Here is a 23,999-nt window from a genome sequence, read left to right on the forward strand (position 1 = left end):
CCTGAGCCATGCCTGAGTAATTGTTTCCATCTCTGTCTAATTTGTCTTACCTACCACATTTTGATCTGAACTTTGTTTAGCTTTCTATAAAATAGGGAATTCTAGGGAATTTTGGGATGGTATCTGCAGATAATGTCAGGAACTACAGACAAGGTAAACTAATCTTCTGTCTAAAACACGAATATTAAGATTATAAACCACTTAGGAAAGCAGTGTCACTGTCCTAAGAGATCCATAATGTTCATGCATCATATGTCAAGTGTACGGGTTGTGTCAGACTAATGCTGTTGCTATAAATGTCAGCTTTTAATACTGAACTACATTTTGGCCATGGGTTCTGCATGTCTGCATGGGTTCCTCCAGGGTTTCCAGTTTCATCCCACCTCCCAAAACATGCTGCCATGTTTTGGCCAAAACAGAGGCGTGTGCTGTTATTGGAAAGTAATCAACTTTGGGCTGGTAATATCACACCACCCTGTTGCTGATTATTTTCCTATAACTGAAATTTGTCAGTGGTTACAATTTTCGTTTATTAAAAAATTACATGAATTTTTTAAAAAAAATTCTAATTATTAAAAATTCTAATTCTAACTTAATGTTAAATGTAAATACATAAATATTTATATCATATTTGAAACAGTACTGCACTCAAGAAAGCTGTATATTTCATCTTGTATAAATAATTTGAGCTGCAAATGTAGTTACCAATGTGGAGATGAGCTTGTTAAGAATAGTGAAATGAATCAAATATAGTTTAATTAGGGTTGTAATACAATGTTTGCTAGTGACAGTACACACTCACCTGCCTCTCGACTTTACACACCCTCCCCAACATGCTGACGTCCTCCAGCAGATCTCCATCAGACAGCATCTTCTCCTTCAGCTTCTTATCTACAGGGACTTGCCCCTTCCCCAGGATCTGATCCACCCTGAGACACACATGTTGAAATATCGCTACAGATCAGAGAGATACACAATAAACCTTTTTATACAGTACAAAACAACGCATATGCAAAATGTGTCATACTATTCAGCATTTATACTGTATACTTCAAATGCTGAATATGTATCATGGTTTTTTGTTTTGCTTGTGAGTGCAAACAATTTTATAGACAAGTGAAAAAGAAAACCAATTTCTGAGCAATCCAATCCAAATTATTCATACGCAGAAATGTCTCATCAAGGTGCTGATGGAGAGTAAACCTTTATATTAAGAGAGACATAAAGATCTAAAGAGCAAAATTATCTTTCAAGTATGCAGATATGCTAGCATGGACTTATGCACGTAGTATGCAAGTATGCTAGAATATACTTGTTTGCTAATATTACAGCATTAAAGTATGCAAGAATGCATGTATTCAAGTATACTAGTAGGCCTGAATGCAAGTATACTAGTTCTATTAAAAGTATATACTAGTATGCTAGTGTAAATATGCATGTAAGCTAGAGGTATGTTTGTATCTAGTATGCATACATGTAGTATACAAGTATTCATGTTGGCTAGTATGCTAGTTCTTAAGTATGCCTGTACACATGTTTGCCACTATGCTATTGTCCAAATATTCAAGTGTGCTTGTATGTATGCATGCATGCTAGGAGGTCAGGATGCAAATATGCTAATATTTAGTTATGCTACTATGCTTGCTAGTATACTTGTTGAAGTATGCATCTGTGGTAGTATGTAAGTATGCATGCATTCAAATGTACAAGTATGCATGTTGGCTAGTATTTTTGTAAGCAAGTATGCTAGTATGTATGTTCATTAGTATGCTAGTATGCATATTGTTACAAACTGGACCAGAAAATAGAAATGCCTAACAGAAATAACAGTCACAATATGACACAATTGTAGTAATTACTTTCATATATTTGTTTTGTAAATAAGTTTTGATCTTGCAATTAAAAAACAAACCAAATTTTCATTTCAATCTGACAACATATTAGTAAACCTGCCTGTTGTGTGTGTGGAAAACACACTGCATTTGACTGCTATAGAGTGATTTACCTCGTCTGTAAACTTTTAATCCGGCACAACATGTCCAGGTGTCCTGCTGAATACTGCTCGATCACGTCCTTAACATCATACGGACGCAGTGTCTCCTTAAACTTCTTCTTTGCCACATGGAACTTCATGATCCTGCATATAAATATATAGCATTAAAAGAGAACATTTTATAACACTAAGAGTATAAACAAGCAGTGTATTAGAATATGCAGGCTTTGTGAACATTATCACATTAAAGGAAATGTATATTATTTGGGGACATATTTTTATTAATAAATTATTAAAATTATTATAATTAATATAATATTTATAATATTGTAATATAATATAATATACTATAATATAATATAATATAATATAATATAATATAATATAATATAATATAATAACTATTATAAATGAACGGTGGTTCTTATTAGAAAATTTTGGGCTTTCAACAAATTAATGGTTTAAAAATAAATATAAAGTTGAAAAAAACAGAAGAAAACAGGACATCATGCAGTTAGATATTCAAACAATTACAGGCAATAATGAGAAAAACGACACAGGCAAAATAAATATTTGGCTGTTGTTACAACTTAATATTGGGCCTTCAAAAAAAAAACAAAAAAAACAAATGGTGTAAAATAAAGTTGAAAATAAATGAAAAGGTGAAAAATTTCAGAAGCAGTCCTTTGATATTCAAACCACTAGGGGGCAGTAATGAATAAAAAACATACTATTTGTCTGTTGTTAAAACTAAATATCAGGCCTTGTGTTTTTTTAATGATAAAAGTGATTGCTTTAAGGAAATATCACAAAGCTGTAACCAGAGAAACCAGATTCTGTTTCCCTCGTATTTACTCTAACACCCACCCCCATACACACACCCTCCCACACACACACCCCCTACAGCATCTTCCAAAGCCACAGTTCAAGGCTGAATAGCTACAAGAACCACTTTAGCACACAATACACACTGGAGCACAACCACTACACTGTGCTGACCACCAGATATTAATTAAGGCTACTTATGCATACAGGAGAGATTCGAAATAGCTGCTGGGAGAGCGCTGAAGTCAAGATAACTGAGCAAAATGCTATACCATGCTCTCATACTCCCATTATTGTATTTTTCATATACATTTCATCACAAGAAGCCTGGCCATTTTATCACGACTGTGTAGGGGAGAGCTGACAAACTGTGTAGCAGTCACTAACTGTAGACCTATAGCATGATCCTTAAGTACTTGTAAGTATACAAGTGTGCAGGTATGCAAATATGCTAGTATACCCATTTGCTAGTGTAACAGTGTTCAAGTATGCAAGTATCCTAGTAGGGAAGTAGGGATGTAGTATGCTTGTATGATAGTGTGCAAATAATCAGGAATTCTAGTGTGCAAGTATAATAGTATTCAAGTATGCAGATATGCATATTGGCTGGTATGCTGGTGCGTAAGTATGCTAGTATGCATGCATGCCGTATGCAAGTACTCAGATTGTTTACCATAATGATAGTATTTAAGTATGCAAGTAAACCAAGATGCATGTGTTCAAGTATACTAGTATGCATGTAGTATGGTGCTGGATAGTATGCCCAACATTCATATTGTCTAGTATGCTAGTGCTCAAGTATGCAAGTCTGCATGTTTGCTAATATGCTACAGTTACATGTGTTAGTATGGCAGAGTATTCATATTTGCTAGTATGATAGTGTTAAAGTTTGCAAGTAGGCCAAGATGCAAGTGCTCAAGTATGCTAGTATGCATCCATGCAGTATGGCTAGTATGGTGTTGGCTAATAAGACTAGTATTCATGTTGCCTAGTGTGCTAGTGTTGAAGTATGCTAGTATGCCAGTACATGTTTGCTGCTATGATATTATTCAAGTATGCTAGTAAGCATGCATGCACTATGGCTAGTATTCATGTTGGTTAGTATGATAGTGCTCAAGTCTGCAAGTTTGCATATTTGTTAGAATGCTACTTAAGTATGCTAGAAAGTTAGAGTATGCATATTTTCCGGTATAACAGTATTCAAGTATGCTAGTAGCCCAAGATGAAAGTGCTGAAGTATGCCAGTATGCAGTATGTCTAGTGCAGTGTTGGCTAGTATGACTAGCGTTCATATTTGCTAGTATGCTTGTGTTTAAGTATACTAGCTTACTAGTACAGATATTTGCAAGTATGATAGTAGGCTAACATGCAATATACTAGTATATAAGTATGCTAGTATGCATGTTGACTAATATTCTATGGCTCAAGTAAGCAAGTACACTAGTATGAATGTGTATGCTGCTAGTGGTTAGTATGCTAGTGTTCAAGTCTGCAAGTATGCATGCAACTATACTACAATCAATGTTTGCCAGTAGTCTAGTAATCTAGTGTGCAAGAATGCAAGTATGAGTAAAGGTAGTTCAGTAGTTAGGAGTCTGTGCTAGTGGTCAGAAGGTTGTGAGTTTAAATCCTAGAACTGCTAAAGCTCCACTACAGGGTTCTTGTGTCCCTAACCCCCCATTGCTCAGCTCTATGCTCACTTTGTATTAGTGGTTTGACTGAAAGTGGTGTGAGAGTGTAACAGCGTGAGGGTGTGCTGAGGTTTACCGGACTGCTCGGATGACGGTCTTCACTGCCGGTAACAAGTCCTCAGCGGAGATCTCACAGTGACAGCCTTTCTCATCGACGCCCTCCTCCGGTGCCATATTAGCCTCACCTGCTCCGACACACACACACACACACACACACACACACACACACACACACGTCAGCTCTCTCCTGCTGTCAAGTACAGTTAATCTTCCACTTAGTCATCAATGTCAGAGAGCTCTCTTTACTGTTACATTAAAATGGAGAAGAAGAAAGAGAATGTCTTTTAGACTATGAAATTATTAATAACAAAAGAGCCACTAAAGAGGAAAGTGAAAAAAATGAAATAAATAAAAAAGACAATACACCAACAAGAGAGAAACAAAGACTGAAAAGTGCGATTACAGGAAAAATGAGATTAATTTCTTTTTCATTATGTTCAGTACTTTTACAAGTAAAAAAGTTTTCAAAGACTGTATAGTATTGAAGTATGCAAGTATGCTAGTATAAACATTTGCTAACATTTTATTATGCACATATGCTTGTATACTAGTGTATGCATGTATGCTAGTATGTTGAAGTATGCAAGTATGCCAGTGTTTAAGTATGCAAGTATGCTAGTATGCACGTGTGGTAGTGTATGTATATTTTTATTATGCTTTTATATGGTTGTTTGCTAGGGTTCTAGTGGTCAAATATGCCATTATGCAAGAAAGTAAGTATGCATGCTTGCAAGCATGCTAGTGTTAAAGTATGCAAGTAAGAATGTTTTCTAGTATTCTACTGCATATACGCTTGTATGCTACTGTATGCATGTTTGCTAGTAAATTAGTGTTGAAGTATGCAAGTATGCTAATATGCAAGTATGCTAGTGTATGCATATTTTCTATTTGCATTGCATACTTGCAATGCTAGTATGCAAGTATACTAGTAGGCCCATATACTAGTGTCTAAGTATGCAATTATACAAGTGTTATGCATGCAGGTTAGGATGCAAGTATGCATTTCTGAAGTTCAAGTATGCAAATATGCATGTGTAGTACTATGCAAGAATGAAAGTATGCGTGTTTGCTAGTATGTTAATGTTGAAGTATGCAACTATGCTAATATGAAATTTTGCTAGAATGGTAGTATGTTAATGTATGCATGTTTACTAGTATGTTAGTGTTGAAGTATGGATGTTTGCAAGTATGTGCAAAATAGTGTGTACATGTTTGTTAGTGTTCAAAAGTAAACAAGTGTGCAAGTGTTCAAGTCTGTAAGTATGACATTTTATAGTATGCAGGCATACTATTATTCAAATATGCTAGTATGCATTTCTGTTCGTGTTCAAGTATGCAAATATGCATGTATGCTAGTGCACAAGTATACTAGTATGAGTGATTGGTAGTATGCTAGTATGCACATATGCTAGTGTATGTATGTTTGATAGTATGTTACTGTTGAAGTATGCAAGTATGCCAGTGTTCAAGTATTAGCTTTAAAAATTCTGAACAGAATACGTTACAGCTCCAAGATTGTGCTGTTTTTACTGCAAAAAATGTTTTAGAGAGATCCTGTAATCAGAGCAAATCCTCTTACTGCAGTCACACTGCACAGTCCATTATGTCTTTTCATATGATCTACAAATGAAAGCAGGGCTGGACTGTAGACAATCAGCATACACACTGTTCAATACAGCCGTGAGTTTGTGTTGCTGTAGGCAGGGTTGGTGAACCTGAGATTGAAATTTCAGCGGGTGTCGAAGATTGAAGCTCAAAACACTGGAAGAGGTTGCAGCCTAGAATACATGTGCGTGGGTTCGTGCATGTGAGAAGTGCGTATACAGTTTGTAGGTTTGGATGTCTGAAAAAAACCACTGTATTCCCAGAGACGCAGAGAGGAGACAGGATCTGCAGTGTCAGCCCACAGAGGGAGGGATAAAGGGGTAGAGAGAAGGATACAGAGGGGGAGAACAGACCCCGTCACAGCAGGAGACTTCTGGGGACAAGTGAGGACCATCTGTCCCTTAGGACACACACTGCTCGAAAAAATATTACCCATCATTTGTGTCAGGTTTTAACATGGCGCTTCACTAGTGATAGTGAAACTTCATATGTATTATATATAAATCATTCACGTTCATCAAGCTCTCCTGGGATAAATCTATTATAATCAAAGTGAGCATCTAGAGAACCGAGAGAGGAATAAATCCAAAAGTTAGTCAGTGTTACTCCTCAACGTAAATTACTGATGTTAGAAAAACATTTACTTGTTTTGCTTTATTCCCCAGTCAGGAAGAACAGGCCTAACGGGGGAAATATAGAGGTAAACTCTGATATCAGCAAAATTAATCATTGTGTTAGAATAATAGTGATCACAATCATGTTTTAAATAGCTTTATACCGCAGTCCTATTGAATTCTGATTGGTCAGAAGGTGTTGATGAAGTAACGGAAAACACACACAGGTCATGCTTTTATATGAAAATAATGCACGCCGGGGGGTGTGATTCTGTGATTCAGCAATTTGTCAACAATTACAATTTATTAATGAACAACATGTCGTGCATTTTAACAAATGACTGCTTAATAATTTTTAAAATGAACAGAGGAAATTAACAATATGAAAGTTTACCAAAAGGAATTTTTATCATATTAGAATATAATAAAAACAGAAAAGAGGTTCAGGGAGAATTAAGCATTTTAAAAATGTTGATACAGTTTAGAAAAATCCTTTCTCTATGGAAGCTCATTTGTGCCACTTGAAAAAAAAAAAAATGCATTTAGGAAGTAATGAAACTTTCTTAAAATTCTGACATACAGAATGTATAATCTCATTACAAGTGCTTAATAATTTTTCTTTGTACATGAACACGCAGAAGTGAGATTTTTGCATGAACACTGCCCTGTATTTTAGATTTTTAAGTAGAAAAATTGACACAGTTTACTAATTTGAAAGATGCTACCCTGTTGATGAAAACCATGGTAAATGGATTTTAGGTCTCACCATCGGTGGTGGAGCGGGACTGGCTCTTGAGGCGGAGAGAGGGTCTGAAGCGAGTGCGGTCGTTGAAGCTCCAGCTCTTCTGCACTTTGACTGGACTGGAGCCGTCGGCGTTGATCTCAGCACCCGGGGAACGCCGGTCTGTGACGGATGTCTGTCTGCTCTTAATGCTCTGACCGCGAGGACTGGCCATCCTTACACGGTCTTTAAAGCTCAGCTTCTGACTAAGAGACAAAAGACGGAGAGATATCAAGAGCAAGAACGTGAGAGTACATGGCAGACTACAAGACGCTACAGTATGACACTGTGAGAAGTCATGTTGCTCCCAAGCTGCACACAGACTCATTCGCTGATACCTCATTGTATTAGTTTCTATCTTTGCTATACACACATCCTCTCTTATCACATGCTACCAGAGGCCATTTTCCTTTTTAACCAAGCGAGTTGAATTAATATGAGATTCTGATTGAAAGCAGTTTATACATGTGTGTGTTCTTGCTCAGGGTTTAGCTCTAACCTACACAAGGGTACATTACAATATTTCAGTGTATTTTCTGAACTATAAGACAGGTTTTGGCCTCTAGCAGGCGCAGCAACCTTTACAGCTAAACATTGTTATTGTTTTTGTATCATTCTAATTGCAAGACTGTTAGCGTTTTTATGGTAAGCCTTCTACTCCAACATTTATGGTAATTTGCTGCCCTGACAATAGCTGATGTTAGCACATCAAACCACAAAGTTTTTGCATGACCCATAACTCATGAAAAATTATGAGAAGTGAAGATTAGAGTTATAGACAGGGTTAACTGTCACAACTTTTCTTACAAACTAATTTGTATAAAATCAAATGAAGTCATCTTGCTGCTTGGAAAGCCTACGAATGTTGCTTGGGTTTGGAAATAGGCCAAAATAATTAAATCTCAGTAGGCATAGCAATAACTAAATAATTAAATATATGATAGTAGTAACAGTAATATTAACAGTAATAATATTAATAATTACAACCAATGCAGCCAGAGTGAAAAAAATCCACCATATTAACTAACACATATAAGAAATTATGATCACTGCGAGCATTAACATGCATTGTTTGAGTGCGAAATTTAAATTTTCATTTGCAAGCAAGGTTCTTTAACCTTAATCTGTTTACAGCAGCGGCTCGTGACCATAGATTTTGGTGGGGCAAGACATTAAACAATGACATAGCCTCACACAAAAATAACTGAGAGGCTATCACACTTGACTTATGCTACTACATAGTGATTTTTTTTAAGTAACTATATAATACGAAGTTGAGAGCAAAGATGACTTGAATGAGCTTGAACAAACTAACTGTGCACCAGTTTTCCGTGAGAGAACAGAAAGACGTAGTGTGGCCTAAAAGCCAGCACCTCAGCACAGACAAAATCCTAACAAAAAAATCAAACGATATAATTTCATTAGTTGATCAAACTGAACATCTCTGACATAACACTGCCACCTCACTCTTTAACCTGTAAAGAAATTTAGCTTGGTGATCTTTCAGATGTGAAAATTTTTCAATCACAGCTTTACTGAAATCAAACATTTACATTTATAAGCAACTGGTGCAGTTGTGATGGGTTCTGGTTGCTGATAATTGCACTCCAAAGACACATTAAAAACCTAGCTAGCTAGATAACAGTATAGATTAAACTTGCTAATCACATGCTTTTTATTCAGGGAAAGGACTGAAAACTATAGACTAAAAATACAGCAGTGCTCATTTTGATGAATTGCATTCAAATTGATTTTTATAAGAAAATTCAGCTGTGTTCTTAAAGCAGGTGTGTTTCTCATCATTAAACATTAGTAAACATAATTAACATTAATTGCTCGGTCTGCTGCCCTTCCCCCACTCATAAACAAAACATTCAAAGCATGAACATGGGGCAGCGTGATTCTTGGCCCAGTGGGCCTCTGTTAGCGCTTGTTGTACTTCCCTACAACCTGTTGTAGTTATTGTAGTTTTAATGCAATAATAACAGAAACAAGCTATATGGGCCGATGAGCACACTGCCCCATGATTCTGCAACAGCTAGAACAGTGACCAAATCAATAGAACTTTGGTTTCTATCTGTCAAATAGAAACATTTTTTTAATCGTAGGTCACTTAATGGAATTTAAATGAATATACTTTATAAAGATTAATATTTGTTAAATGGCTGATATATATCGTTGGGCTCTATCCCACCTGCCCCTACAGACGAGCCACCACTGCAAATTATAATACTGGACTGTGGAGATAAGCACACAGTAGACAGATGTCACTTCCTCTCTGACTGCATCTAAAGAACAAAATCAAAATCCCAGTGTTCCCGGTTGTCCATGCACTTAAGAGTCAGTCTAGCATTCCAGAAGTCAACAGAGCATGATGCATGGCACATATACCTCCTCGAACTCAGTTTCCTGCGAAGTCCGCGCTTATCACTAAGACCCTTACTAGGATCAAGGGAGAGATACAGGCATAATGTCAAGTTAGTTCAATTGCTTTCTCTCAGCGGGTGACTGATTTCAATTTGTAACCCATGTGCTCTTCGGTACAGCTATGCTAATTCCATTACTACTACATATAGATACGTTTCTGATGACCATTGAGTCAGCAGGCAAGAACTGAACTTGAGAGTCATTGGGAGCAATAATGCATTAGAAACCACATGATGAAGGACCCTCGTCCCTGCACCTTGTTTACATCTTTGATATGGCTTTTCACACAAAGCGCAGACGGGGATAAATAAGTGCTCAGGTTTATTCACGCCTCCGAACCACCTCTGATCATTTTCCATTCTGGATAAATGATATTATTTGGCTTGGCTTGGCTATAATGATTTTTTTTTTTCATTTGGCCAAAGGCCATTATTCTCTCTCTCCGGTTCTTAGAAATCATGCACTAATTATGATGGAAAATCATGCAGCTGGCTGTAGGATGTCAATTTATGCTGTTTGACAGCAGCATCCATTAGCCTAATAACTGTAGTGTAGTAGCTCCAGTGTCATCCTCAGTCCCATATTTTCTCTCTTTAACTGAAAACAGCATCCCCGATGGAGCACATTTCACAGATATGTGACAAACACATAACACTAAAACCTTGCAATTAGTTTTCCATCATGCACACACACTTAGCTTTACAACATATCTGCATCTAGGCAACAGAATTACAGATAGAAATAATCAGCAGTTGGCTCTAGGAGAACTACAAACATGGTGTGTTTCATTACAAAATCACTGACTGGCTCACTGAACAACTTAAAGGTGCAGTTTATAATGTTTAATAGTGTTTCTACACCTGTAATAACTTCATATTTTCAAAGATACTTTAGAAAAACTGTCTTTCACAATATTTCTGTGGAACAGATTTGATTAGTTTCATCATTTCAGGCTTCTGTTTACATCACTGAACAACTTAAAGGTGCAGTTTGTAATGTTTAAAAGTGTTTCTACACCTGCACTAATTATACATTTTCAGATACCTTACAAACATTGTATTTCACACAATATCTCTGCAAAACGGATCTGGCGAGTATCTTCATTTCAGGCTTCTGTTTACATTTTTCTGGCCCAGAAAATAGTTCTGGCCATAAAATAGCTGTTCAGCAATGCCGTTTTTCTTTCAAAGGCACCCATGAGACAGCCATCGTATCAACAGAAGGGTTTTGATCAGTCTGGGTGAAGGCAAGGCTGGTCACATGTTTTCACTGTAACTGCAACTCACCTTACCAGCATCAGAGTGCTCTAAAATTACAAACTACTCCTTTAAGATGTACAAGACCCTTTTTCTTTCATATAATCAAGTATAGATGGATTAAAGTTCAAGAAAAAAGTGATACTAACTTTGTCGAGGTCTCCGCTTGATCCTTCCTTTAGTAGCAGTTGAAGGGTAACATGGGAAGGAAGAATAACACATAAATACCAAATACCACAGTTGTGCATTGTATTGATATGACACTGAAATAAATATTAAGTATACGAATGAACAGCTGAATTAACTGAGAACATAACGGTGCATTAGAGTTTAAGGAAAGGCAACCCGTCATTATGGCAGAAATGCATGCATTCAATGATGCCAAGGTACTGCAAGCAAAGATAAAAAGCACAAGCCAAAGAGTATCACATGTGATATTATACTGACTATATTTGGTGTGTAAAATAATGAGTGTGTTTCTGTATTTCTGTGCACATTCGAGCTAGTGTCGTAAATTAGAAACTACAAAACTACAGTGTAGTGCTTTTTCAAAATAGTTACAGTCTATTTACATCAAGCTTGACAGCAATTACTGGGTAGCTAGTAGCAACAAGCGTAGATTAAAGATTGCCATTAGTGTCTGATGAACTGCTAATATGGATCACTACATGCTTTCTAAACACAGCAAGAGAGGGAGGGTATTGGAAGACAACATGGTGACTCGAAAAAAAAATGATGCTGCAATTTAAGAATACTCGACTCACCCGAAATGTGTTTTATTCATTATATCTTGATCCCATTTTTATAATAACAGAACTAACCAGACTGTAATATAGTAATAATAACCTGTAGTCATATTAACACCTGCACACAGATTACTAAATATTTGAAACTTTGTATCATGAAACAAGAAGACACAATTGAAATTGAGTCAATCTTTATTTAAAAAATCATTTTATGAAAAAATAAATTGATTTCCTATGTTAATGTGTTTCCTTGTTTTCCTCATTTTCATTCTGAAATGAAAAATGAATGAACGCAATTTACACGGAGCTCGGCGTTCCACATTATTTGTTTTTTTTCTATTAAGAGATCAAAGTTTCTGAGTAGATATCTTATTCGCGTAGCTGGCACATGAGTAGAACATCACAAAATATTTTTAAAAATGTCATGACTCAAAAATCACTGAACCCTCCGTTAATGAAAACCTTATATGGGTATCAGTATATTATGTGAGAACTGATTCCCAAAAGGACAGATACAGATCAGTATTTCAGCACTGATGCACTCATCCATACAGTGTTTTCACCCCTGCTTTAGATATCGCCTACGATAACTTAAAATAAACCCTTAATAATTACAATTTCGAGTGCTTGGTAGGAACCTTTGCTTTCTGCACTGACTGTAATGTCGTACCTGATTTCCTTCTGTAGCAAGAGCTTTCTCTAGAGCCACAAAGCCTGGATAATACTAGTCTTAAAGACACATTTAAAGCAATTTCCATGAGCCAAGTCTTAAATCAAAGGTAATGTCCTGGAATAAAGAGTAGGCGAGTGTATGTGTGTGTGTGTGTGTGTGTGTGGGTGTGCTAGATTGAAAAGGGCAGACAGACAGAAAGAGAGAAATCAAAAGACAGCGAAAAACTACAAGAGAATATCACATATTAAGAGTTCTTAGTCACAGATTAAAATAAAATAAACTAAACAAGTACAAAGGGAGGTGAAATATGAAACGTTAAGGAGAAAGAGCAACTGCCAGAGGTTTATACCTACTTTGTAGGACTGCAGGTATGCAACGCCTTTAAATGTGGCTTCCAGGTAGCAATGGAAACCGAGTTCTCATCAGCCGCATAGCTACGCCAAACACACTGCATGCCAAAAAAAACACACACACACACACACACATACATACACATACACACACACAAAACACGGAAAAGGGGAAAGGATAAGGAAACAAAAGAAAGAAAAAAGAGAAAGGCCAAGAGTGGGGGAAGGGAGGGGATAAAAAAACATACGAATATTGATTAGTAAAGAGCATTGTTAAGGGTTTTTTTGGTCTGAGCAGGCATCGATACATGCCTGAGCACAGGGATGCTGGATTCATAGTGACGCCACGTGGCCTCGAGGTACGCACGGCTATCATCCGTGGAGTAGTAACGCCACGCTGCCTGATACAGGACCATGGGGAGAGATGAGGTGGTTATGCTCTCACACACATACATTCAGACAGACAGATACTATCCACATGGGTTTCACACCCCTACGTTCCTTAAAATTGCCCTAATTTATTTTATATATATATAATTTATTTTATATATATAATGTATATATATATATATATATATATATATATATATTTAGCTCAAAGCACCTGTGGAAAATAAAACAAAAAAAAAAAAAAAAAAAACAACAACAACTAAGTGTTTGATTCCTCTTTTACCACAGCAATTCATCAATGCTAAGTTTTTATTTACTAAACAATAGCATGTCGTACATTTACAGTTACGTTTGTTGTGGAACATCTGTGAAATGTTAGCTTCTGTTATTAGTTATGTCATAGCAGCTATAAATAGTCATTTCCTTTCCTTTCCTTTCTCTCTTGAACTTAATAAGATAAAGATGTAGCTTGTCATATTACAAAGAAACCACAAAGCACTCCGTCCTCAAGACTTTTCACATTTTGGAAAATAACTTAATTACAACTATGTAACCTATTACAAGACTGCATTAATATAAAGCTGTGATGTGCCTTGCAGTCAGATCTACTGTCACAGCTGCTGTTATATAGCTGCTGTTCCCTGCTGAGGCACACATATACAAAAGCATGAGCTATAGGCTTTTACAGTGAAGCAGTGATATGAAACCTACACTCCTGGGGGGGAAGGGCTAAGCCTAAAATGGCAAAATATTAAGCTTTTAATGGTCTTAACAACAAATCATTGGTCAGGAAATTAGCAAGAATTAGCAACAATTTGGGCTTGGCCCATTTTCTTTTGCCCAGGAGTACATTAAGGTTATTGGCCGCTGCACTGCTTTCATTTGTTTTGTTCATCTTAGGTACAATTACTAGATAGAATGGTTCATACTTGGTCTTGACCTACATTTCTAAATAGGTTAGAAGAAAAGTGTCCATCGGTTATTCTTTTCAAAATGGCCATTTCGAAGAGCCTTTGAAAATAAATGCTATTCATCACTTCAGCTTGAAACAACTCGACAAATGGCTTCTATATGTGTTTCAAATTGCCCTGTGTAGTCGTGATCACTTCAGATTGGACTGCAGGTAAATTGAACATTGCCTATAGCACAACGCATTGAAGTATGATTATGACTTATATGACTACATTTATGAACAGATATGATTAAGAACTCATGAGGATGTGTGGCGGATCTCTCTAAGGTTAACATGTTTAATCATACTCATACTAGCAAAAAAAAGCTCTGATACCAACATCTGAGACAGTATGATACTATGCGACATAAGCCTAGTACACACTGTCATGCTAATGAACAGACGACAAGAAATGACAGCGATCTGGATGTATTTCATGATTAAGGATGGCAATCAAAGCATAGCAGACTGCAACCTGTACTCTGTGGAAAAAAAAAACAAGAGGAACTACAGCATCTTCCTACAGCAGTGAAAGGACCGTACAGAAAAACTGTTGCATGAGCAATTCAGTTCTGCGAGCACTGAGCACTGTCACATGGAGACACAGTTTACACTTTTCTCGCCAGTCAAGGTGCGGTTCACAGCATCTTGCTCAGATTTTTAATGACAATGCTCAGTGATGTTGCTCTTTGTGCTCAGGTTGCCCACATTCACACTCTATAGACACAAAATGCAGCTTAAACATCATAACATAAAACCTAAACATAAAACTCAGAATGAGGAGTTCATTGCTAGCAGCACACAGAAGCAGCAAACATAAAGAGCTACATAAACTGTTCCATGATGCCCCTGAGTGCTTAATACTAAGTAAGTCACTCATTCTGGTATTGATGAGTACCAAAAAACGTCACACAGGTTGAAAAAAATACTATCGATGGATCCCTAGTTAAGCTGATTTTTTTCCCTGCTGGACATTTCAAACTGATCACAATTACTAAAAAAACCTAAACATTAGAGCATTTTGCTACCTGGATGAGACAAGCTGCAGGATTCCTTCTCTTCTCAAAGTGCTTCTGTCTGTGCTGCTCCTGGACTTTAAGAGCAAAACCTGAGCCCAAGATACCCTGCAAATTCGAGATATAATTAAATAGATATCAGGTGGTGATATGGGGCAGTAATCTGGAGTGTAACATGCTATAGGTTTGATTCATACCGCAGGCAGAGCGAAGAAGGAGATGCCAAGAAGCGCAAAGCCGGAGGACAGCAAGCGGCCTGTCCATGTCTTGGGAGTCTTATCTCCATAGCCTATAGTGGTCAGAGTAATCTGTACAACACGAGAAGACAGATATCAGGGAGCTCATTCCATTAATACTGAGTCTCGACAAAATTGTAGCTAACAAGCAAGGGTGCTGACATTACATGATTGAATCCCTGTTGCTGTTTGCATAATTATCTAGTCCTGCCACTTTGCCACACCTTTTCTCATGACCCCTCTCTTTTTCTCCATCTTTCAATCTGTGATTTTCTTCCTGTCTAAACAAGAAAATGATTCCTATTGATTGAGAGACTTCTCCCTCAGTGTGATGTGCGACCTATTGATTCTCTTCAGTCTTGCTCCCATCATGAGCGTTCAGGTGCAGCCACGGAAAAAAAGCTGTCATTTTAATTCATCATGATGACTTGGTTTAAAAAGCCACAGCCACAGTAAAGAACGTCTGTCACCTGAACCCCATTTTACAAACAAGACAGAATGGATGGGACAAAAGATAGAGGATATGTCTGCTATTCATCAGAAAAGATCTGGCAGAAACCTTTTTATAATGTAAAGTAAAATACAATCGGAACAGTGATGGTTAAGGGCAAACTTCTGGTCACTAGCTTTAAACATCCTCTTAATAATCCAGAAAATGTTATCAGTTACTCATGAGATGAACCATTTTTAACCAACAACTGGACATTTCTCGCACCATACTTTGACCCATATATTGGGTGGACAGAGGGAAAGTGGGTGGAGGTTTTGTTCAGATGGCTAATTTAGTATGCTGTTACACCTACAGTAGTAATCTGTTTGCTGAACCCAAATCAGAGTGACACTGATACTTCTGATTCATTTGCTATGTAGTTTGGTTACATACTACACATAATTTGACAAATCAAAACCAAAAAACATTGGCTGAGAGGTGTGACAGAGTAAATTGGAAATAACGGCAATGCAAAAAAGTAAACAAATCTTGGCCTAGTGCACCAAATAAACAATTATATATAGATAATTATTATAGATAATAGATTAGATTATAGATTATATTATATTATGGATTATAGATAATAAATAAAGTAATTATATATATTTAGTTTCTCTTTTCCACATATCCAGAACACATGGCATTTCCACAGCTCTGTTCTGGTTCAGTGTTTAGCTTTTGGTTCATATCTGATTCACATCCTGCAGCTGCATTGATTCCTAGTCAATCTGCTTTCTCATTCCTGTTGAACAGCTCCAGAGTTTGCTGGGGACCAAACCAAGACTATATCGCTCAGACATTCTCAGGCTTTTGGTCCACAGCTGAGGGCGATTGCTGTGTTGTCACCTGCTCAAACGAACCATAATGAGGAAAACACACCAGGGTTCCCATAAATGCACACATAAACTCACCGTGCCCCACCAGAGTGCATCAGCGTACGTAGAAAACTCCTTATTCAAGTCCTTCTCTACAAGGTAGACGAGGAAGGAGGCGAAGATGAGCACCAGAAAGCCGATATACCAGGCAGTCACAAGCTCCTAGAAAACAGTAGAAGAGTTTAAGAGACAAAAACTTCTCCTGTTTGCTATAAACTCTCTCATATTTACACTGCTGTACCTAGGGTCAGGGCCACATTACATTTAGTTTAATGTCAAGTCCGCTGGACCAAAAAAATCAGCTTGGTAGGTCAATAACACATCGACAACTCCTCTTAAATATGTTTGTTTATCGGTATTTCTCTGAAATCTACATTTTGGATGCACAAACAGATTTAACATATACCAGCTACAAACCATATTATCAGACTGCAATTCTTTACCAAAATAAAAATTTCCAAATTATGTGTATACAATGCCCTGCAAAAGTATTCACCCCCTTCGAACTTTTCCTACATTTTGTAGTTGAAATAAACTGAACTTAACTGGGATTTTATGGCCTCAATCTACATGAAATAACTGAATTTGGAGGAAAAATCAATCAAATTTCAAACTGCATCACTAGCACATTGTGTCAATAACTGAGTTTATTGCTCTATTTTACTGTTAGTGGAATAACAGAAAGTAGCTCTTTTTTTCAATTCAGTTATGGTCCACAAGATGATTTTCATTTAGAACACGGACTTTAAATTAATTTGGAATTTGAACCTATATTTTGAGCCGTATGTTAGACACCGCTGTTCTACAAAGAAAATGACGGAAGCTTTGCTAGTACGCCAATTATTGGTTGTGGTAACTGCGAAAACGGAATTTGTTCCAAATCCAGCTTAATAAACCTGGTTCTATGACTGGGATGGTCCTATGAAATGACTCTTTACATAGGATCAAATGACCTTTGGCTGAAAAGAAGATTAAGCCTTATTCTGAAAATGAATGTCCCCAAGTGGACATAATCCAGCCTCATTAACGACAGAGATTAGTGTAGCATTCTAGGTTCAAGGAATGATGAGAATCCTCACAAAAAGATATAAAGGAAGGATTTGAATCGTATAGCAGTGTTATGGCATAGTGGTTAAAAATGGATTACTATCCACTTATGGAAAACTGATTCAAAAGTAATCCTGTAAAATAATATTGCAAGATCATGACGAATTAAATGATGAATAAAGTCTTTATTTAAGACTACATTTAATCATGTGAGCGTGTCATCTCGAGCTTTTCAGACCACATATCCCAAGCCACCTGTCCATCATTGTTAACTATATTTATACCATAGCTCTGTTGAATTCTTGAAGCTGATTGGTCAGAAGGTGTTGAATAATTTTCTGTCTGGTTTCTGATTTATCATGGTCAGGGTCACTGTGGTTTAAGTTACTAATTTCTTTATAATTTGGGAAAATAGAACCAAATAATTTCATCAGAAAATACTGCATGTGGGTACAAGCAAAAATAACTGTAGGAGTGGATGGGATTGGTCAGAATTCCTTTGGAGTGGAGGAAACTGGAGTGGAGATTAAAAAAATCTCCTGTGACCACCTCTAGTAGATACGTTCCAAAGATGAGTTTACTTTCTGTGATCTAAGTATAGACTATAGAAGTTTATCTGAATTCTGTTTCACTTAGACAGTGTGAATAATTACATAGTGTTTTACTATTTCTTATCAAAGTTAGCATAAATTAGTATCATCTCATCAACTCAGATCCTGACCCCCGGTGGGAATTTCAGTACAATTCAGGTCAAACTCCCTTTAGGTCAATATAAAAGTATCCCAGCGTACCTTGCTGTGTGCGTAAACTACAGATCCCAGAAGCTTCCAGGTGCCTCCACGGCGGTCCATACGCACCATGCGCAAGATCTGCAGGAAGCGCATGCTCCTCAGTGCCGACGCGGCAAAGATGTTGCCCTGGCTACCGGCCGAAACCACGGCGACTGATGCGATCAGCACAATGATGTCTGATAGAGAGACAGAGCGAGAGAGAGAAAGAGAGGGAATTTTGATTTGTTGTGTGGTGAGGCCTCGAGGTAATGCACTGTTCACTATTCAGAGACCCAGCACTGATTTTTGTGTAATTAATCATTTGACTAGAATGAAACTCACGTTAAAATACTTGCATGTTCAATGCATCGTAAGTGTAGTATAGTGTGGGTGTGTGTTGGCAAAATTAATTCCAGGACTTTAAGATGCTCTTTAGCAAAACTTGACTCTTAAAGACAGTTATTGCTGTCCCAGCTCCCCCCGAACTGATTTTTCCCTTTGCTGTTGTTCCAAAAGTCCAACTATTCCCAAACTTAACATTAAAAAGGCCAGATCTATTCTCCAAAGGATCACACCTGTAAATATTCATTAATTATGTAAATCGTTAATCATCATCTTCCTCATTTTCATTCTTACAGTATATTGGTCTCATTCTGCACGCTTGCAATTTGCTCAGTTACGAGAAAGGATTTCACTCCTTCTCTACCTATTTCGTCATGAAGTACTCGATGTCGCAGTGATGGGGTTGCATGAAAAAAAGGAGATTGAGAACAGGCTCCTGCTGTTAAAAAAAACAAATCAGGTTTTTACATTCTCCCCCATCATGTACTCTCTCACTCCCTGAGAAACACATAGAATGAGGATGAGATGAGAGGACAAAGGAAGTTCACACTAAACCCACATCCACTTAAGGAACCCTCAAAGAACACAAACAGCTCCAAGCCTCAAACAGACCAATAATATTAGCTTTCCCTCCCTGTTTTCCCCTCCTCACATCCCATCCATCTCACACTCCTCTAAACGAAGTCTCCACGCTCTGATGTGCCCCGATACATTGCTGTTTGGTGTCCTAAGTAATGAGGACGATGCTTCATCGCTGTGTCAGGGCTTCAGGGAACACAAGGACATGCTGATTTAGTAGAGGGCTCTCCTTTTCATAAATCATAAACTAGTTAGACAGAATGTGGACTGGATAAAAAATGTATAACGCCATTGTTACACTGTACAGCTGCCAGGCTGACTCAGACTGAAGGGATCTGGGCAAACTATCACCAGCTTTAAATTCGAATTCCACATTGAATATTGCATTCTAATTTGAACTACTTAATATTAAGATTTAGTATGGAATTACTTTCTAATATTAATGATCAAAATGTCAATGATCATTTTATCCATATAAAATTCAGTTTATTAAATAAGCAGCATCTCCAATTAAGCTTGTCTCCTCCAATGTGTGTGTGAAGAAAAAAAAAAAAAAAGTTATAAGGACGATACTATACTGAGTCCAACTTCCTAACAAGAAAAGAGTTTCACTGTGCTGTAATGTATATATGTAACAAATTCTTTTCTTATGTATTAAATATTGACCTCAAGCAACATTCCATAGTTTTCTCACTGTATTTACAGCCCAAAACAAGAATTTCAGACAGTGGCGCTGGACTTAAGTAGATAATTTGTGCGCAATATTAAGTCAAATTAAATGAATGAATGAATTTATTTGATGATTAAAATATATATCACAGGCACAACAACCATAACACACAACAGAATCATTGAGGATAAATACATCATAAAGCCACATTTTTACTGTGGTCCCTTAAAGTAAGGAATACATGACAAGGTGTGCAGTTATAGAAAAATAATAATGACATGAAGGAGTGATGCGGCCCGCTGTGACTTTTATTCCTGTTACATCACAGCAATATACCAAAACTAATAACGAAACAAGTTCCTGTTATAGCAGCTATAAACAGCAAAGCCCGCTGTCCTAAAGTCTCTCCCATGTCAAAAAATATAAAGTTACACTTTTACCTCTGAGTTTAGAATAAGAATAAAAATGTAATTTAAGGGACTCTGACAGCCCTAATGATTTAAATGATATTGCTGACATTTTTAACTGTAATTAAATTGAATATGTGCATAATTTGGATTACACATTTTTGCCAGTGATGCAGAATAATTCGAGAAAGAATTAGGATTCATTGAAATATCCCTGCAAATATAAACACTTTTGTACTAAACACTGAAATGTATTACAAAAGCCCCAACACACACAGTTAATGTGTGGCTCTGTCTGTTGTGTGCTATCATTTGTACTGATGCCTACGTTTGCATTATTTACTTTTCATCAGCGCTTTCGTACATGTAAATTGTTTTTAAATGTGCCTTATAAATAAAACGTACTCACACGAACACTTCTGAGATGTCCTCCTATTTATCTACATTATATCATTCCTTTCCAATGAGAAAAACCTTACACTTTATTTATTGATCATAATCACAATAGCGTTTAATGAGGCCTGGCAGCTTCTATAATGACAGAGAGCATGGAGCTCATTAAAAGCTGGCAAAACAAAATAAACACTTAATCTGGTGTTGGCGATTGGAGAAGGAAAAAACACACATCACATGAATATATTACTTCTATGGAATAATACATAATCATTATTTTCTTTAGAGGCTTGTAAAAGACTTCAGGGAGGAAAGAAAAAAACACACTGCTGATGGTCATGCATGTTGTCAGTGACCCTTTGTCCCTTTCAGTGTCTGTCGGGATTTAAACATTCCCTTCGTACCAAATGCTTTCTGTACAAATGAGCCGCTCACATGACGGAGTGCCAAATTGGTTCCAGTCGCATGTTATTTATGAGCTGCTGGGAGTAGCAACGGTGTGAATACAGTGAGTGTGTGCATGTGTGTACATGTGTTTATACACATGTATGAATATATGTGTGGCTCGATGACTTGATAGACTTCAACAAATGCGCGCACACACACACACACACACACACACACACACACACACACACACACACACACACCCCCATGTTGAAAATAGACTCATGACATTATTACCCTTCATATTATACATATAAGTAAGGAATAAAGCACATAGGGATGGAAAATAATCAACATTCTGGGTGGTACTGGTAACTCTGCTTTGTGTCACTCCACCCGGATGTTGATTATTTTCCTATAACAGCATGTGCATCTGTGTTTTATTTCTCTTATACCACAGAAACTTACCAAATTTTTATGTATTAAATAATATCAGGTTGTACTTTTTACCCATTTATAGTTACATTCAATGTTGTGGAACGGCCACAGAATAAGTTATTTCCTTTTATTACTTATGTTACAGTCATTATAAAAATCATTCCCTCACCATCCTCTCTTTTCCCTCTCTATTGAAGTTAATAAGATGAAAAAGAAAAAAAAAACACAGTTTGTCATGTTGCGGAGAAACCCAAAAGTTTAATAAAGGCTCCCAAAAAACGTTGTTTTTATGATCTTGTGCATTTGAACTTCTTCATTACAGGAAAGTGATGAAAACTAACTGTCTTCTTTAGTCACCCTGTACTGCAAATTTGAAAGTTTTTGACTGTTTAACGGCTTAAACACACAAAATCACACTCACAAAAATTCATTAAATGATTAATAAACACTTTGTGAGAATTAAATGAGTGTGTGGAAACATATTAAAGTGTACAACGCAGCTGTACCGGCTGGAACATGAATTAGGAAATGCTGGTTTAGCAAATATCTCTTACAACTGATTTTAATATAATTCTAATAAGCAATGACTCAGCTATAGACACACACACACACACACACACACACCAACTTGAGCACTAGTCATATACAGCACCTAACACAAAATGAAATAAAATGGGCTTTTTGGGCTATAACAACTTTTCTGATCCATCAAGTGAGGACCATTCCACATATACACACACACACACACACACACACACACACACACACACTCACACCAACTTGAGCGGAATGAAATAAAATGATACTTTTTGGGCTATAACAACTTTTCGGATCCATCAAGCGAAGACCATTCCACACACACACACACACACACACACACACACACACACATATACACACACACACACACAAGAGGTGAGACAGTTCATCCCTAACAAGCCCAACTCCAAACACACACAGTGAGGCCAGGAGCAGTGGGAAAGAGCTATGGAGGAGGTTAAAGCTCCCGGTGGCCTCGTTGCCAGGTTGCGGAATATGACTCCAAAAGGAAATGAGGCTGCAACTGTGCTGCTTAACCAAAGCCATCTATGCTGGGTCACGGTTATCAAATCATTCAGTCTGGCCTAAAATTGATTTCACATGCAAATTTAGGAGCATGGATGAGGCCTGGAGAAAGGGGAAATGTATCTACTAAATTGCTCAATTGCTCCAGGAAAACATTTTCAAATGAGCTGAGTGATTTCATGTATCTGTTCTTTAAAGAAGCCACTTTTTTCCTGCTCTCAGACCCTCATACCTAGTTCAGAAGAATAAAGGATCTGAAAATATATTTTTTTATGTTTATAGAGGGTGACAGATGAATTGACGTAGTGGTGGAGAATTAAAGGTTGCCAGATTGGACTGTTGCCACATTGGAGTATTGCCTTGATGAGCAAATAGTACAACAGGCTGCTGAACAGGGAGGCAAGATTTAACGGCATCAGATTCTGTAGCTGGTTGATGACACAGCTAGGTTGCCAGATTGGAGCCCAGGTGTCAGGTGGGAGTGAGTAAACTGAACCACTTAGCACCATAAAGATTAGACTGCGATGACAATGAACTCTACACATAGAGGTCATGAGGAGAAACAAGAACACTATGACCTAGACAGCATACAAACATCTAGCCAATACTGGTACAATGGGCCTCATTTGCCAAACTGATTTATTTGTAAATGTTCATAAGAGCATTTACACAATAAATATCACCATAATGAATACTGTTAATAAATTCCTTAAGGCCCTGATAAACAGAGAACCATCTTGCTTACCTATAATGCAGAATGGCTTTCGAGCAAATCGCAGTCGTCCCTGCCATCCTCGGTACCGGCAGCAACAGCCTGCAGACCAGATCCGCACGAGGTACTCCATCCCAAACACAATAATCATCACAAACTCCTGTTAGAAGATGGGATAAACCAGTCAGGATGAGGTATGTGTTATCATG

The 23,999-nt window shown here is 37.2% G+C and overlaps 1 protein-coding gene across 3 annotated transcripts in view; it reads right to left on the minus strand.

Annotated features, from left to right (window-relative positions):
• The window catches only part of kcnq5b (potassium voltage-gated channel, KQT-like subfamily, member 5b), a 104,314-nt gene that overhangs the window by 3,195 nt on the left and 77,120 nt on the right, over window positions 1-23,999 (minus strand). The window contains exons 3-14 of one of the 3 annotated variants that reach the window (XM_053229769.1): window positions 23,824-23,950; window positions 18,819-18,994; window positions 17,017-17,142; window positions 15,577-15,687; window positions 15,392-15,487; window positions 13,025-13,119; window positions 11,402-11,428; window positions 9,961-10,011; window positions 7,555-7,775; window positions 4,586-4,694; window positions 2,006-2,137; window positions 803-929 (exon numbers count right to left, since the gene is read on the minus strand). In XM_053229769.1, the coding sequence (XP_053085744.1) occupies window positions 803-929; window positions 2,006-2,137; window positions 4,586-4,694; window positions 7,555-7,775; window positions 9,961-10,011; window positions 11,402-11,428; window positions 13,025-13,119; window positions 15,392-15,487; window positions 15,577-15,687; window positions 17,017-17,142; window positions 18,819-18,994; window positions 23,824-23,950 (1,398 nt within the window). Of the gene's footprint in view, window positions 1-802; window positions 930-2,005; window positions 2,138-4,585; window positions 4,695-6,952; window positions 6,960-7,554; window positions 7,776-9,960; window positions 10,012-11,401; window positions 11,429-13,024; window positions 13,120-13,333; window positions 13,423-15,391; window positions 15,488-15,576; window positions 15,688-17,016; window positions 17,143-18,818; window positions 18,995-23,823; window positions 23,951-23,999 lie in introns of all 3 variants that reach the window. The other 2 variants (XM_034299971.2, XM_026931984.3) reach the window with 2 other exon arrangements.

Source organism: Pangasianodon hypophthalmus, chromosome 26, assembly GCF_027358585.1.
Source record: "Pangasianodon hypophthalmus isolate fPanHyp1 chromosome 26, fPanHyp1.pri, whole genome shotgun sequence".
NCBI classification, from domain to species: Eukaryota; Metazoa; Chordata; class Actinopteri; order Siluriformes; family Pangasiidae; genus Pangasianodon; species Pangasianodon hypophthalmus.